Raw genomic sequence first — 18,426 nt, forward strand, 5'->3', positions numbered from 1 at the left:
TTGAAGTTATCCTCATTGAAAGACCAGCGTCCACCAATGAAGTGCACGCGCTATGCGCCATTCAGCTGGCCCCCCAAGACATATTATTTTCGGCCATGCGCGCACAGAGAATCAGTGTTAAACCTGGTTGTCTGGGAAAATTTAATTTTGGGCTATAATCAACTTTATAAGTTGTCAAACTTGGTTCAAATCAGGCCATTCCTTCTGCAACCTGATTTTTTGGATTGTCGATTTTCAATCCTTTTCGTGGGTACTACGATACAAAACGTACGTAAGAACACTCGCAGATGCTTATCGTACATATGTGTAAAATTTCGAGAAAACCGGTGGAGCCATTTTGGAGTCCATAGGGAACGAACACACACACAAAGTTCCATTAATATATAAATGTAGATAAATGCACAAATGTGTGAATGCACATCCTTCCACTGAACGAGCATTACCTACCTTTGTGTTGGGAGTCTGTCAGTAGCGCGTCTACATGGTTGAGACATACTGAAGTAGCTGAATTTTGTCTGGGTGTCCTCAGCGGGGTTTCTTCACACACGTTGGCTCTCTTTATAAAGTGCAACATGAAAAAAGTGTAACTGAAAATTAACTTTCATGATCTTTCTGGCTGTGTGTTCACATCACTGAGCTTCCTCAATAGCAATACAGCTTACCAATGGACAGTAGTGCGTCAAACCGTATTGATGAAATGAAGTTTAAAATTGAGGGGTGGGGGTCACACTAATTTTAACATTTTAAAATTATGATTAAGGTCAGCGGTGTACTGGGTAAATGGAAAGAATACTTTCAGGAGTTGATGAATGAGGAAAATGAGTTAGAAGGTTGACTTGAAAAGATGCGAATTAGCAAAGGTGAAGTTAGAGTAATAGTAATGAAGATGAAAAATGGCCTGGTAGATGGCATTCCTGTGGAAGAATTGAAGCCACAAAGAGAGGTGACTGTGGATTTTTGGACTAAGAAGTTCAACACATTTCCTGCACTTTGTACAATATTCGCAGGTGACATTGTGATCTGCAGTGAAAACAGCGAGCAGGTGGAAGAGCATTTCTAAATGTGGTGGCATGCATTGGAAAGGAGAGAAATGAAGATTAGCTGAAGTAAGACAGAATATATGTAAATACGCTAAATGAGAGGAATGGACAAGGAAGAATGAGGCTACAGGAAGTAGAAGTAGAGAAGATAGAGGACTTTAAATACTGGGGTCAACAGTCCAGAGCAATGGTGAGAATGGTAAAGAGGTGAACAAAAGGATCCTAGCAGGCTGGAAAGGATGTGTGTTAGGTGTTTTATGTGACCAAAAAGCCTCTGCTGGAATAAAGGTAAATAAATAAATAAAGGTATTAGAGAGTGCAGCTGAAAAGAAGACAGTGCTGTGGTATCTAAAATGATAGAGAGAGAGAGAGAGAGAGAGAGAGAGAGAGAGAGAGAGAGAGAGAGAGAGAGAGAGAGAGAGAGAGAGAGAGAGAGAGAGAGAGAGAGAGAGAGAGAGAGAGAGAGAGAGAGAGAGAGAGAGAGAGAGAGAGAGAGAGAAAAGACTTTGATCACTTGGACGCATCGAGAGACTGTGAGCGAAATGGATGGTGCAGCTACCGACTAAATGAGACACAGCAGCATGTATTTCAATAAGGACCTACTACTTGAGCAAACAATGAATGATTTTCTTGCATAGAAACTAAAATTCTATGGTGAGATAAGGAATGCAATATTATTACAAGGAGGCAATGGCTAACAACAAAAACGGTATATTATTACATCAGCAAGAATCTCTACATGACGCAAGATGCATAAAAGTATGAACATACCAGAGTGGTTGGGCTGCTGTCTAAATGACTGTGTGCTCCTGCAGGGAGAGGTAAAAATATCTGTAAATCTTCTGGTGAAAATTCTGGAAGTAAAAGCATCAAAACAAGCCAATTAAATTTCAGTGATTTGTTTTTGTTTATTTTGTTTTGGGAGGGAGTAAAAGTTTTACTCCTTATTTGTTTCACTGTGGACACTCACTATATTATCCCTACACAAGCAGCTTCACCTCATCGTTCTCAAGTTAAAAATGTATTTAGTCCATTTCTAGGGAATACCTAACAACAACTATTCTAGTTGCCATCTCATATCCGATGGACGAAAGCATTGACCTCAACTTCCTTAAAAAAAAATTAAAAAAAATAAAAATCAAACATGCGGCTCTGAGTATCGAACCCTATATATTCCTACAATTAACCTACCAAATTTGACTGAAATCCATCCACAACTAAAGGTTGAGTAGCAATTTCAAGTTAGTGTCATTCCCAAGAACAACAGCAAGAACAACAAACTAATGGAGTTTTTAAGACCTTCCTCCAGGAAGTGTAAAATTTGGGAAGAACTACAGTGCACCCACCATGTAATATTGTATTTCTGTATCACCTTTTTGTATCAGTAGCAAAGATCTGTGAGATGTGTGGAAGAAAAACAATAGCAAAAAAAAAGACTGGACTATTGTACAAATGCAATTACTTACCATTCATGGCCTCTGTAGGGTTATTGTTGATTTTCCAGCAGAAAGACACACGCAAGTAGAGGGCAAAGCAGGTGCAGAGCCACAGAATGCAAAAGAGCACCACAGCCAGGATGACGAAAATCCACTCGACATAACCATTTACTGCGAACATAACCACCAGTTTACATATTTCTCAGAATCTGAGATGTACAGGAAATATATATATATATATATATATATATATATATATAATGGGTGGAGGTTTTAAGGAATAGTTGTTTTTTTTTAACAAATTTTGAAAAACTAACAGTGCCAATTTTTAGGTTGTTAAAAATACCAGGTGTGTTTGTGCAACATACCAGGAAGCGGTTTTGTTGTTGTTGTTGTTAATGTGGTTATGAAGGTAGTTGCAGTTGTAGTTGAGGTTGCACATTTTCTCTTGCATTCTGCATCGTTCAAACATTGTTCCCTGAAAATAACACATACAAAAATTGTGGTACCAAGCTTTCTAAAAATGAGCAGCACATTTCTCTCTAGACAAGTCTTGAAATTTCTTGTACCCTACAGAGATTCAAGGCACCCTGTGCAAGATGCAGAAAAACAGTCTCAGAACATGAGAGCCTCCTCTATGTTTACATAAGGGATGGGAGTTCTTTTTTGCTGTTTTGTTGGGATGGTTCATTTTTGCATCTGTGCACATTTTTTTAGGTAATTGGCAAATTTTGACCATAAAAAGACATTTGACTCTGAAAAGTCAAAAATTTAATAAATGTCTTTCACACGGATGCTGTACTCTTGAAATATCTAAGATATTGAGGCCTATCACAGAACTATCATTGTTATAAACACTCAACAGTAGAGGTGTGCATCGGTACTGCCCTCACGATTCGATTCGATTACGATTCGGAGGGCCACGATTCGATTCGATTCGATTCAGAGGGTCACGATTCGATTCGGTTCGATTCGGCAATGCATCGCGATGCCTTAAAGCCTGGGATGCATTAAAATTCTAAAGCAAAGCATATTTTTCGTGAATCATGAGGCAACACAAGCGGTCAGACATTAAAAAACTTTTTTATTGGCTCTTGTGTCACTCCTGGTTGAAGTCAAATGAAAATACTTTTAGATATATATTTAAATAAAAAAAACAAAAAAAAAACAGATCACAGCATTTAATTGGTGCTTTGAATGAGACCAGGGCTTTCTCTTTTTTTTTTACACACAGTAGCAGCCTTTCACACAGTGCAACATCTGAACTCCTGTGCAAAATCAGTAATAACAGTCACTGTATTTTAGTCACAATAACCCATCGATAAAAATATTCAAGTGAATATTAAAGAAAGCGACAAAGAAAATATTGTAATGCAGCAGCATCTTTATCGCAATATCAATCCAGGGATCAGTTGCAAACAAAACATCCAACTAAATTGCAATGTAGAACAAAAATAAAATGTAGGCCTAGCCCACTATATATGTGCAATCAACTTAGAAATGCAATCAGTAACTACCACATAACAATAAAAAATAATGAATTAAAATGAAGTGCAGCAGCATTTTAGCAGCCATAACAATCTGTTTCAACATGAGGAAATATCTTTTTTTTTGCAATTGAGAGAGCAGAGAGATAGTAGAGGTTAGATGGGGCCTAAAAAATCCAGCCCGACCCGACACGGCCCGCTGGTATTGAAGCCCGACCCGGCTTGGAGTGACGCGAAAAAAAAAAAACGCAGCAGCAGCAATTTATTTTCATTTCTTCGAGATGGCAGAAAAACGCATGTTTCTTAATGTTTAAATAGTCTACGTATTTTTGTGATCATTATAGAAGCATTTGCACAACGAAATAACGCTGGGAAAGTTTAATATTAAAAAAACATGCGATTTTGCAGACACACAGAGGAGAAGATTTAAAAGGATCACATTTGTGTTGCCTTTGTGTGCATAAAAAAGTGTCTTTCGTAACGAATTCTCAGTTGGCAGAAAAAAAACGCGAGTTTTCTTAATGTTTAAATAGTCTACATATTTTTTAGATCATTATAAAATCATTTACACAACGAAATAACGCTGGGAAAGTTTAATATATATACATATATATATATATATATATATATATATATATATATATATATATATATAAAACGAGTTTGCAGACACACAGAGGAGAGGATTCAAAAGGATCACATTTGTGTTGCCTTTGTGTGCATAAAAAAGTGTCTTTAGGAAAGAATTCTCAGTTGGCAGAAAAAAAACGCAAGTTTTCTTAATGTTTAAATAGTCTACATATTTTGGTGATCATTATAAAATCATTACACAACGAAATAACGCTGGGAAAGTTTAATATAAAAAAATAAAAAAAAACGAGTTTGCAGACACTCAGAGGAGAGGATTCAAAAGGATCACATTTGTGTTGCCTTTGTGTGCATAAATAAAAGTGTCTTTCGTAACGAATTGCAAGCGCCACAGCGGAGGAGAAGAAGAAAAAGCGGGCGGCGCCACTGCTTCATGTGAGTGCACAAGCAAATGCACAATACAGAGAGCCTGCTCTCGTTTTTTTTTTTTTTTTTTTATAATCTATTAGTCCAGCGCGGGGCGGCCCGACCTGACCCGACCCAACCCAAACGTGAATGCTTAACATTTTGGGCCCGACCCGTTCGGGTTCGGGCACAAGATCTAACCTCTAAGAGATAGGACATAACATAACAATGGCTGAAGCGGAGAAAGAGGGAGCAAGAAAGATTCTTGATGCACCTAAGACATTGAACGCTGACATCTGAAGACATTTTGGCTTCTGTGAGGTTGGTGGGAAACTTGACCAGAGTTATGCAGTGTGTAAAAAATAAAACATGAAAATAATAATACAAATGGGGAAACCAAATCCATTGCATCACCGGAATTGCGCAGGGAAGATTTTTTAACGTACTTATATATTTTAAAATGCGCTGAATCGATTCGGCTTGTTGCCCGCATCGAATCGAATTGTCGATGCCCCGCATCGGGATGCATCGCCGCATCGATTATTGTTGACACCACTACTCAACAGTGTAGCAGAAAAGTTGTGCAGATGGAAAAATGCAAATTAACTGCAGAAGATTTGATAAGAATCAAAGATGAAGCTACCAGAAACAACTCATTATCTTCAATTGCTACCATATTCCACAACTTCAAATTACCTTTAGTGTCAAGGACAGCAAGGTTTTCAGTTCTCACTGTAACCCCCAAATTCCACTATCGCCGTGTGCGCTGCGCTCAGCTCAGATGCGGACTGCCTGTGTGCGGGGCAATGATGCCCAATGCCCACTGCATGCATTCCTCATGCGCAAACCCTCGCACTATAGACCCTACTCACGTGACGTCACAGCCACGCCCCCGCGCCATGTTGTCCAGATACTCGTCATAGAAATGCATTAGCGCTTCGTAAAAGACCCATAGGGTCTATAGACCCTACTCACGTGACGTCACAGCCACGCCCCCGCGCCATGATGTCCGCATACTCGCCATAGAAATGCATTAGCGCTTCGTAAATTCTTCCTATTATTGCACGTTTTACTGCTCGTCAACATTAATACTCAAAATGGTGAAGTCGTGTGTGGCGGTCGGTTGCAAAAACAGAGAAGATAGACGGAGAGACTTGAATTTTTACCGTATTCCGAGAGACACGAAGAGGAGGCCGCGATTGACTGCTGCAATTCGACGAGACAACTGGGCTCCAAACGACTACCACAGATTATGTAGTAGTCATTTTATATCTGGTAAGATGCATTTAATATATATTTAGAGGGTTTCGGGCTGACAACCACAATTAAGATCATTGCTAGGCTAATCGCCGACAACATACACGTATGTATGTAGTTAGTGCTATCGCTAAACCATATAAACATTAAAAGCCCTAGCTCCATTGACAAATGACATGAAATACATTAGACTTGACAGTGGATGTTAGCAAGAACAAAAGATTTTCAATTGAAAATTTCGTAACTCACCTTCCGAGCACAAGATTCCTGCCGAATTTTCGTGTACGAGGACGTGTTTCACCTAACCAGCAACGTAGCATTTATAAGCCTCCAAGCTCTTAAAGTTTTTCAAACTTTCGTGAGAATAGGCTGATTTTGTGTGGGTATCAGATGTCAGGCGAAGCCAGCGGGTCGAAAAACATCGATTTAGGCATCAAATACGGATCTGGCGAATGGATAAACTGAAGCTTTTCCACGTAACGCCTTTTATGCAACGGATCCAATGAGTTTACAGCGTCAGATAACACCGGGGCTTCCATGAATTGCTCTATAACTTGCTCGACTAATAGAAAACAATGAGAATAGGTCTGAAAAAGAGGTACAATATGGCGGCCGGAAACAGCGACACGCCCATTTTGTGACGTAGGTGAGTAGGGTCTATAGACCCTAGGGTAGATTGTCATTGTTTTCAATTAGTCGAGCAAGTTATAGAGCAATTCATGGAAGCCCCGGTGTTATCTGACGCTGTAAACTCATTGGATCCGTTGCATAAAAGGCGTTACGTGGAAAAGCTTCAGTTTATCCATTCGCCAGATCCGTATTTGATGCCTAAATCGATGTTTTTCGACCCGCTGGCTTCGCCTGACATCTGATCTCCTGATATTTACAACTATCTTGTCCACACAAAATCAGCCTATTCTCACGAAAGTTTGAAAAACTTTAAGAGCTTGGAGGCTTATAAATGCCACGTTGCTGGTTGGGTGAAACACGTCCTCGTACACGAAAATTCGGCAGGAATCTTGTGCTCGGAAGGTGAGTTACGAAATTTTCAATTCAAAATCTTTTGTTCTTGGTAACATCCACTGTCAAGTCTAATGTATTTCATGTCATTTGTCAATGGAGCTAGGGCTTTTAATGTTTATATGGTTTAGCGATAGCACTCACTACATACATACGTGTATGTTGTTGGCGATTAGCCTAGCAATTATCTTAATTGTGGTTGTCAGCCCAAAACCCTCTAAATATATATTAAATGCATCTTACCAGATATAAAATGACTACTACATAATCTGTGGTAGTCGTTTGGAGCCTAGTTTTCTCGTCGAATTGCAGCAGTCAATCGCGGCCTCCTCTTCGGGTCTCTCGGAATACGGTAAAAATTCAAGTCTCTCCGTCTATCTTCTCTGTTTTTGCAACCGACCGCCACACACGACTTCACCATTTTGAGTATTAATGTTGACGAGCAGTAAAACGTGCAATAATAGGAGGAATTTACGAAGCGCTAATGCATTTCTATGACGAGTATCCTGACATCATGGCGCGGGGGCGTGGCTGTGACGTCACGTGAGTAGGGTCTATAGACGCGCAAAACTGATGAGACCATGTGATCAGATCAAAACAAGGTTTATTATTGTGAGTATTTTCAGAAAAAAATGCACATATATGGGCCAAAAATACAAAAAGGCCAATTGTACAGTTTAGCTACTGTTTAATTTTGTTCCACACACACACAAAAGCACACAACAACCCACCCCTGAACAAGATACATAGTTAAAACATCAAGAATGGTTCCAAGAGATGTAAATCTGAAGACAGATTCTTCAAATGTTTTGTGAATTGATGAGATGCGAGTGACACTTGGCTGATTGGATAGATGGGCCTATGGATGGATCCAAGGGCGTAGGTTTGCATAAGGATAGTACGGACATAACACAACCAACATTTCAGGCTCAAATTGTCCCCACCAACTTTTAAGCAAACGTATATGCATTATATAATGGGTTCAGTTATAAAGGTAATTTAGACTTTCATTCTTTATGTTGCAAGTAAAGAACTGACCCTATCATTATTAAGTGAATTATTTTCATTATGTTAAAACTTACATTTACCTTTTTTCACTTCCCGAATGCCCCAGTCTATTTTTTTTCCTCATCAAACACACTGTTGATTGGCTGATGACTTCACAAGCCCCCGACACACATGCATGCTCGCACTCGCACAGCCCCTTGTGTCGACAACATGCCGTGTCCTCCGCCCTCTTCGAAGAGGAGGGAAATTAGAAGGGTTTTTTTCGGCCAGCAGCAGCCACTGTAAGTAATTTCAGAAGATGTTGTGAAGGTGGGAAACACACCACTATTTTTGCTACTGAAAGTCAGACCTGCATCCGAGATAGCATAAAATTAAACTGTGTGAACTTGCTAACCTGCAAAACTTGAGTAGGAAGCTGCTTAGAGAGAAATGCCCTTCTGTTTGTGTATTCTACTGTTAATGTTAATTAAACTGTGAGAAATGTAGTGAACTCTGCGGGAAACTATAGAACCAGAAAAACTCGAGCAAGAAGTTGCTTAGATTGAGAGGGGTGCTGCATAAACTGTTGCTCACACAACATAACATACGCACAACATAATAATAATTAACTTTGTACATTAAAAAATAAAAATCAAATCTTTGGATGTCGCGAGCTACCCACTCTAGCGTTGCGATGATTCATATTCAGATTCATATTTTAATGAGGATAGTAGGCAAAGAATGACAGATGGGGGAAAATAAGTAAGTGAACCATCACATTTAATATTTTGTGCCCCCCCCCCCCTTTGGCAGCAATAACGTCAACCAGATGCTTCCTGTAGCTGCAGATCAGTCTGGCGCATCGATCAGGACTAATCTTGGCCCATTTTCTCTACAAAACTGCTGTAGTTCAGTCAGATTCCTGGGATGTCTGGCATGAATAACTGTCTTTAGGTCATGCCACAGCATCTCAATGGAGTTCAAGTCTGGACTTTGACTTGGCCACTCCAGAATGTGAATTTTGTTCTTCTGAAACCATTCTGAAGTTGATTTACTTCTGTGTTTTGGATCATTGTCTTGTTGCAGCATCCATCCTCTTTTCTAGCTTAAACTGTCTGACAGACAGCGTCAGGTTTTCCTGGAAAACATCCTGATAAACTTTTGAATTCATTCTTCCATTAATGATTGCAAGTTGTCCAGGCCCTGAAGAAGCAAAACAGTGCCAAATCATGATGCTCCCTCCACCATACTTCATGGTGGGGATGACGTGTTGATGTTGGTGAGCTGTTCCATTTTTCCTCCACACGTGACATTGTGTGTTCCTCCCAAACAATTCAACTTGTGTTTCATCATTCCACAAAATATTTTGCCAAAACTTCTGTGGCGCGTCCAAGTGCCTTTTTGCGAACATTAAACGAGCAGCAATGTTTTTTTTTTTTGAGACACCAGTGGCTTTTTACCTCTCTAAGTATTCTGCGCTGAACTCTTGGCATCATCTTTGGTGGATGGCCACTCCTTGGGAGAGAAGCAACAGCGCCAAACTCTTCACTGACTGTCGATGGAAATCCAGACTTTTAGAGATGTTTTTTTTTTTTTTTTTTAATCCGTTCTCACTTTTATACAAATCAGCAATCCTTGATCGCAGGTCTTCAGACAGCTCTTTTGACTGAGCCATGATGCACATCTGACAATGCTTCTCATCAAGACAATTCTTACCAGGTGTGTGTTTTATAGTAGGCAGAGCGGCTTTAAACCACTCATCAGTGATTGGGCACACACACACCTGACTTGTTTGGTAAAACAAATTGTTTGCTAAAATTGTTTGGTAAAAATTGGGTTTCAATTGCTCTTTAAATCTACTTAGGCAGAGGGTTCACTTACTTATATTCCCCCCTTCTGTCATTGTTTGCATGCAATCCTCATTAAAATATGAAACCTATAAATGTTTGGGTGATTTTAGTTAAAGCAGACACTGTTTTTACATCTGTGGGATTTTGACAAAGATCAGATAATATTTGATGGTGATTTTATGCAGAAATGTGAGAAATTCTAAAAGGTTCAAAAACTCTTTCATACCACTGTACTGTACCTAAATCATAGAAGACAATAGCGTAGCACTTCAGTGCCACTGTAAGAAAGGCTCTCTGACCTTGTCATGCATGCCACTGAGCAAGCCATATAGGTGAACCAGATTGAGGTCATAACAATTTCTTTCAAGAGAAGGCACAAAAGAGACTGCTTCTATGGAGCAGCTGAATGACCCTGCTCCCCTCACCTCCTTTGTATAATGTTGCTTTATACAGTATATTGGATGTTTTATTTTTTTACCTTTTTTCCTTGCCAAGTTTTTATAAATTAGAATTCCATTCTGATTATTCTTTTTCCCCCTGTAATTCATTTACTTATTCAGTTTGATACTTAAACCCTCGTTATTGTGTAGGGGTCAGAATTGACCCGTTTTCAAATTCTCACATGCAAAAATCAATGGTACTTTTGACATATCCAAACTTGAAAACTGGTCAGTCTTGACACGAAAACAATACACTGCAAAGGTTTAGTATTTTCAGGCCAAGTTAATTTACAGATCAAATTTAATTCACTTGCAAAAATATAGGCTGATGTCTAACACAAGGCAAGGGTTAAGTTGGTTGTGTTAACACAAATAATAATACAAGTTAAATATAAATGTGCCCCGCCTACTGCCCAGAGTTAGCTGGGATAGGCTCCAGCACCTGAGTGACCCATGTGAATTTAAGCTGCAGAAATAATGAATGAATATCCTATTTGAATTGAGTATTTTAGCAGTGGGAGCTCTTTATGGGCTTGAGCACTTGCCTCCAAAATTGTCTGTGTGCATGCCTGTGTAATTCTGTAAGAGTCACAAAATGATCTCTTAAAATACTGTTAAAATGGTTGCCCGTTATTCTATTTCTAATCTCCAACAACAACTCTCCATTTTACTTCTTCCAGTTCATGTTTGATTTGATACACACACGCGACCGAACATCACAGTGGCTATTTATTACCCTTTAAATACAAACTAATTATAACATTTAAGACACTTGTGAAGTGACTTCGAGGACACACTTGAAAATGTCTCCAAGGTCTAAACATTCGTAAAAAAATTTTAGTGGTTACATTTTTCCTCTCAAGGTCTGTTCCATGGGCTTCTTTTATTCCCATTTCATTTTTATCCATTGGCTAATTGTAATAATACTGTTATGACCCTGTGTGTAAAAATTGTCTTCCTGAGAGAATTGTGATTTATTTGAATGAACAGAAAACCACCTGCCTTACTGAAGCCGCAGTACTGGCAGATGAATTTGCATTGAAACACAAACATGTGTCTTCACCAATAACACACCGTGATTCTGCTCCTGTTGACAAACCTAGATCCCCTAAAACAACTCTCCATAATCCTATCGCTGTCTCTTAAGCCACAGAAACTTGTGAGTGTTTTTCCTGCCATGAACGAGGACGCCTGATTGGCTCCTGCCCCATCTTGAAAAGAAAAGCAAGAACTTCCAAACCACCAACTTCAATTGCATCAATTCAGATTAGACAAACCGCTTCGCCGAACGTGCAGCACCAAAACGCCAGGTTGATGCAGATTTTCAACCATTTGTCTCAAAAGGGTCAGTATCATTAGGAAACACAAAACTAGTCTCTATAACTATTCTGCAGGATATTGGGGCAAAGCAATCGATAATTCGTGGGGATGTTCTCCCTTTTTCAGCTGAATCTTATTCTGGCTCAGATATTTCAGCTTTGGGGGTAAAATTGTGCGAGGTCCCTGCGCCACTGCATTTTGTGGATTTGAAGCGTTGTTTTGTTAAAGGCAAAGTAAAACTTGCCGTTAGACCACAGCTCCCAATTAATGTAGTTGATTTGATCCTCGGAAATGATTTTGGCTAGTGGGAAAGTTTTTCCTTCTCCCGAGGTTATTAAAAATCCGTGTGCTATGGTAAACCGAAAAAAATTAGTTCCGATTGAGTCCCATTCTGTTAATGAAAATCTGACACTATCCGTAGACAAAGATCAGCTTAGCGCAGCCCAAAACGCCGACCATAATTTGTGTCATTGGTTTTTTTTTTGCTTTTCCTCCCTCGCCCATTCAAAGTAGAGGTCGACGCCAGCGCCCTTGACGTGTACCGTACTCCTACAGGAAGGTGACCTTTTCGTTGATCGCACAATTTGTTACTTTTCAAAAGACCAATAAGCACCAGCTACATTATCCCGAGAACTCTGAATCGCACATTTACACTGAGGAGTAAATGTCCGATTTTTAGGTGGTGGGGTGTTATGACCCAGTGGGTCCCTTGTTCTTTTTTACTGCTTTTTTCCACTGTGTGTGCGTGAGTTGGGTGGCTGATTGAGTGAATTAGGTGTTGCTGATTCAGCCACTCCTGATTGGTGTCCCCTGATTGGCCAAGGTTTGGACTTCCTGGCCTATTTAAGAAGCTTGCCACCAGCACTCGTCCTCCTCGCCAGCCAGACCAGCATTCAGAAACGCCAGTTTGTGTGTTCGGTTTCCAGCAGTGATTCCTGTTTCATGTAACCTTTGCATATAGTGTAAATAGTTGAGCAGTAATGTAGGAGGGAGATGCCTTTTTGTTTTACACAGTTTTCTCCTGTTTTTGGTTGATAAGAGTTAGGTGAAGGAAATGAATTTAATCTGACCTTTTTTTCTTTTTGTTAGGGAAGACAGGGTTTCATATATTGTTTTGTTTGTTATTTTGGCAACTGTCTCCCTCTGAGCCAAATAAAGAAACTGCTCTTGATTTTTTTCATTTTCACTGGCTTTTCTGGGTGAGGGTTTGATGGGAGGAGCACACCCCATGTTGCATCCCTATTCCCCTAGACTGGGGCGTAACAAATACTTTATTTTTGTTTACATTTTATTATTAAAGGATTGTATTTTTATTTTTACATTTAATGTAAGTTAAGTCTTACCTTTTGTCCTGAAGCCTCTTGCCAGGATCTAAAACAAAAACAAAACATAATTGTTTTAAAAAATGAAAACATAACTTTGAAAGGAAAATAATAAATGCAGTGAGTCCTGGTACGTTCCTTGTCTTAAAGTTGATACCTTTACAAGCCTCACACTGACATGCAAGGCAATCGAGGCTTTTTATGGAGCCTGCATTGTAGTATCCCTTCTTACACGCACACACCACGTCACTTGTAAAGTTGCATGGTCGTATTTCCACTTGATTAGCTAGGAAGACAGCAAGTAGAAAGGTTCGGTGTTAATTGGAGTTGGCCCACACTTAAATTTTGCATTTTAGGATCTAGAATTGATGATAATATCTTAGTATAAGCAAGAAGACGAATGCTACTTACAATCACACACGCCACACCTTTGGCATTCCTCCAGCCTATTGGGACGGTCTGTGAATGTATGCTCGCCACATTGTGTACATCTGTTCTCCGTAAAGTTATTTTTGCAGATCCCTATTTTATGAGAACCTGGAAGGTATAGAGATATTTTTAATAAAACCAATAAATAATACTGAGAGGATAGTTTCCTAAATTAATGAACTTGCCAGGTGGACATGAATCATAACAAGAATGACTGGAATTTTTTGGCAGCTCTATGTTACTTTGTCCATGTGTGGAAAGCAATAACATTATTAGGAAGACCTGAAACACAAGAAAGTGATGTAAGATATGAACACCCTGAACAAGAAAATCAATAAAGGCGATGAAATACAACTTAATATTTTAATACAGCTTATCTACCATTTTGTTTTCAAATATAAGTATAGACATAACAATTTTAAACCACTGATATAATCGTTTGTAGATGTTAATCTGTGTTGGACATTATTGACCAAAAGCAAAATTTTCAGCTCAACTTGTTCCTGTGAAGTTTTATGGTATTAAAGGGTTACCTAGTCCATATAAAGGCCCTTTGAAAAAAAAAGCATAACGCTGAATATTTGAAGTTCCTCGTTAAATAAGCGGGGAGGGGGGGACTTCAATGCGTTGAAAAGGAACACTGGCGTTGAAGTAAATCAACAGCATTCGACATAGTCAAAAGGCAAACAATCCACTGTGATTATATCCTGATCATGACAGATAATTAAATGCACAAGACACGTTTTCCAACAATAGTGTAAACAAAAACTTCCTGTCCATCGGACACTCAGAGCTAGTAAGGCAGTACTTCTCAAATAGAGGCGCACTTTTTAGGTCAAATTGTTTGGCATATTGTCCCCATAAGGTAATGTTGCAAATCAAGTTGAATTTATTATTTTTTATTATTTGATTTTATAAAATTTTATTGTTCAGTATCAAATGGTCAAAAATACGTACCTAAATACGTACCTTGAGTGTATTTTTCCAGTTTGTATGTGACTTTTTTTGGGTTTTTTTGTTTTTAATTCAGGCAAATTGATGCGGTTTAAGTCTTTTCTGTTATAAACAATACAATGTCAATAAAGTTCTACTTTATTTTAAGTTGATCTATATTACTTTTTGTCTTTAACATTAAAAATAACACACTGTCATGCAGAAGTGTACTTATAACATAACTCATTTTATGGACAAATGATACTATTTACAGAAGTGGCAGAGCGTTAACGGGGCGCAAAACATTTACGTCTTCCTGGGGGCGGCGTAACAGAAAATAATTGAGAAGCACTGTAGTAAGGCAACATGGAACTGACAAACAAAATCTTTACGTGCCCTCGCAAAGATTTCATGATTTTGCAATGATTACCAATAATATGCGGGAACACACTCTTTTTATTTGCATTATTTACCGGTACTACTGGACTACTGGTTGAATTTACATGTACAAATTAGAGATGTCCCAATCCGATCCAACGCCGATATGGGCAAAAAAAATGCGCATCGGATCGGAATACGGAAAAATTCCGATCCAGACTTCCGATCCAGTTTTTTTTTTAAATCCGGTCCGAGCTTTCCAGCACACCGATTCACATAATCCGTTCCAGTTTTTGCTTCGGTTTCCCTAAAATGCGGTCCGCATTTTACGGCACACCTTCAACACACTACATTTACATTACCGTCTCCCAATTTACCGAGAGACTTCATCGGTAAAAATGTCAGCTGTGTGGGATCATTTCACCTTAAAGATCGACAAAGAAGAAGAGGCAGAGTGCAACATATGCCCCAATAAAGTCAAGCGTAGTGGTAAAGTTGTAAGAAGTTTTAATACAACCAACCTAATCAAGCATTTAGCAAAATACCACCACAAACAATATGAGGAGTATGTTAAGAAAACCGAAGACAAAAAGAAAGGTCCTACGCAACTAACACTGGCAGAAACTTTTGCTATGCGTGACAAACTGGCACTCGACAGTCCCAAAGCCCAGGGAATAACAAGAGTCATTGCCGAAGAATTCATTCTGGATGACGAGCCATTATCTCTCGTGAGTAAAGACGCACCATCCAACACTTAGAAGCACAGTACAACATGCCCAGCTGTCATTACATCCTTGAGCGAGTCGGCCGTGGAAGATTCGAGAACGATTCACAAACATCCAAATTCCGATTATTGAAATATGTCAAGTAAAGCGGAACTAATACACAGCGCGGTCTTCGGGACGCAATGAGAAACTGACCGCATTGCGTCCCGAAAGTAAACATAATGCTTGTCATAGACCCGGGTAATGCCAATGCTCAACTCACGGCTTTAGCTCAACTCATGCCGCTAGATAAAAAACACAAGAATACCTGACTGCTGCTGACAGCCGCTACAAACTACGTCAACGTCGTTTTACTGGAGATAATAGATATCATATGTATATAGAACTAGATGCAAAAAGACAGACTCAACTGCGTTAGCAACATTGAAGTATTGAAAACCAGATGCGTTAGTAAACAGCCGCCATCTTAAAGCGGAAGACTTCCATAGTAGGCTGTTGTGAACCTTCCAAGAGAGCCTAATAAACTTTTTATCTAAAATACTCCTAAATCGGCAAAATCTTGACTTGAATCTATCTTCAAAACAGTTTTAAAACGTTCACATGTCGAAAGTAGACAGAAGGGAAATTATGGTATAATGGGAGCAATTTTAACAACTTTAACAGTTGATTCGCAAAATTAAATGAACTGAATGTAGTTTAAAGCTGCTGATACAGAATGGGGACTTGAGTATTTTATTTACTGTTTTAAAATGTTAACTTGATACTGAAATAGTCGTTTACTTAAACCTGAGAGGCTTTTTATACAATTTTTGCAACTAATGCACGAAACATTAAAAGCATCTAATAGCTTGCGGAATTTGTGGGATTTTCCACTGAGGTTGTTGGTGTGTTTTGCTTTTTTAAGACAGTTTACAATATTTTTTGCACGTTTTACTGACTGACTATACCATTTCTGTTTGTTATTTATAATGTTTTGTGCTTGTCACTGAATAAACAGGTCAGTTTCTTGTTACCAACCGTTGTGTGTTATTCAAACTCACCTAATTCAGCTGGCTAGTTGTTATCAAGAGTACTAAAACCTTTTTCAACATGAGTCTGACAACTAAGTAAGGAGGCTAAATAACTTCAAACTTTAACACATGCTCAGATAGGTCAGCATCGGTATCGGCCAGCATCGGTATCGGATCAGAAGTGTAAAACAATATCGGTATCGGATCGGAAGTGCAAAAACCTGGATCGGGACATCCCGAGTACAAATGTAATGGCAGTTGAAAAGCAGATTTAAAGTCACTCATGTACAAGACATAAGTTGCTGAGCCCCAGAAGTGATATGGAAGAAAAATAACCTTTGCAATAATTATTGTCTAATGGTTGCATAATCTTGCACAGATTAATTGGAAGAAACACAGTGTTTTTTTTAAACATAATTAAAAAAATAAATACACACACACACACATATATATATATATATATACTGTATATATATATATATATATATATATGTATATATATATATATATATACTGTATATATTAAGGGTGTAACGGTACATGTATTTGTATTGAACCATTTCGGTACGTGGTGCTCGGTTCGGAACGGAGGCATACCGAACAAGTTTTTGACGTAATGTAACCCTTACTTTTCGAGGCTGCGAGTCGGTCGAATTACAGTTTCTTTGTGTAGATTATATTTACTCCGTCTTCTCTACTGTAATGAGGACCAACATGGTAGGACAGTACAACCCAGAAACATCAACGGCGCGACAACGTGGCCACCGCGAGAACGCAGTGTTACGCGGGCGTTAAATTCAATCAGCCAATGCACACCAGTCGCAGTGCGGCCGCGTGTTAGACGCGTCCCAGAAGCGGCTCAACACGATGTATGCGAAAAGAACGGCAGAGTTTATTATTTGACGTGAGACGCGACCCTCCTGCGTCAATACTACTACCGGTAGCTAGGATCGTGCAGACCGGAAGTCACTCATGTAAAAATACGGTGGATCCGGTCGATTTTCAAACTAATATGCAATCGTAACCCACTTTTTGAGTCCATCAGATCTCTTGAGTGTTAGATCGGGGCACAGTTGACTTGTCTTGATTTACTGCTGTCTTCTCTGCTATGATAATAACCAACACGGCCCCGTGTTCAGTACAAAACCCTCCTACCACAACAAAACAAGTAGGAACTAATATTCACATAGGAACTCAAGTTATACAACATAAAATATACAATATAAATGAATACTACATCACATTTGTAAAATATAAACACATCATGAAATAAATAATAGCCCATTTAAATAAAATAAATTGAAATGAGCTAAAACACCTGTAATTAAATAATAAGAATAATACACAGATCCTGCTTACACAATTAAATTTATTAATTTCTGTGTGGCGCTTTAACTTGAGAAAATCCACCAATAAAGCTTTTGAAAACCGTTCATAAAAAAAAAAAAAAAAAAAAAAAAAAAAAAAAAAAAGATTCATTGAGGCATTTCATTTGTAATATACATGTTAAAATCTTTGTCATTGGGATTGCTTTTCTCTTTAGCACAGGACTGCTTTTTTTCTGCTTTCTTTCAGAAAGAAAGCTGACTAATACGCGGGGTCTGAAAGGCAAATTGTTGTTGGATTATCTTTAAATACCCGCTACTTTTTTTTTGCAGAATTCTAGCTTCGTATAGGCTAATGTTCCTATAGTTGAAAGCACAAAGGTGTGTAATAAACAACTAGCACATTTATATTTTGCATTTTGTTTTCTTACTGTACCGAAAATGAACCGAACCGTGACCTCAAAACCGAGGTAC

The 18,426-nt window shown here is 38.8% G+C and overlaps 1 protein-coding gene across 4 annotated transcripts in view; it reads right to left on the reverse strand.

The window, feature by feature from the left end:
- si:ch211-112c15.8 (tumor necrosis factor receptor superfamily member 1A) overlaps positions 1-18,426 on the reverse strand; it is a 30,467-nt gene that overhangs the window by 8,510 nt on the left and 3,531 nt on the right. For 2 of the 4 annotated variants that reach the window (XM_057860362.1, XM_057860370.1), the window contains 7 exons: positions 13,767-13,863; positions 13,564-13,689; positions 13,174-13,438; positions 2,845-2,954; positions 2,507-2,647; positions 1,812-1,894; positions 448-556 (listed from right to left, as the gene is read on the reverse strand). In XM_057860362.1, the coding sequence (XP_057716345.1) occupies positions 448-556; positions 1,812-1,894; positions 2,507-2,647; positions 2,845-2,954; positions 13,174-13,438; positions 13,564-13,689; positions 13,767-13,863 (931 nt within the window). The remainder of the gene's footprint in view (positions 1-447; positions 557-1,811; positions 1,895-2,506; positions 2,648-2,844; positions 2,955-13,173; positions 13,439-13,563; positions 13,690-13,766; positions 13,864-18,426) is intronic. The other 2 variants (XM_057860386.1, XM_057860378.1) reach the window with 2 other exon arrangements.

The sequence above is a fragment of the Corythoichthys intestinalis genome, chromosome 2, assembly GCF_030265065.1.
Source record: "Corythoichthys intestinalis isolate RoL2023-P3 chromosome 2, ASM3026506v1, whole genome shotgun sequence".
Taxonomy (NCBI): Eukaryota; Metazoa; Chordata; class Actinopteri; order Syngnathiformes; family Syngnathidae; genus Corythoichthys; species Corythoichthys intestinalis.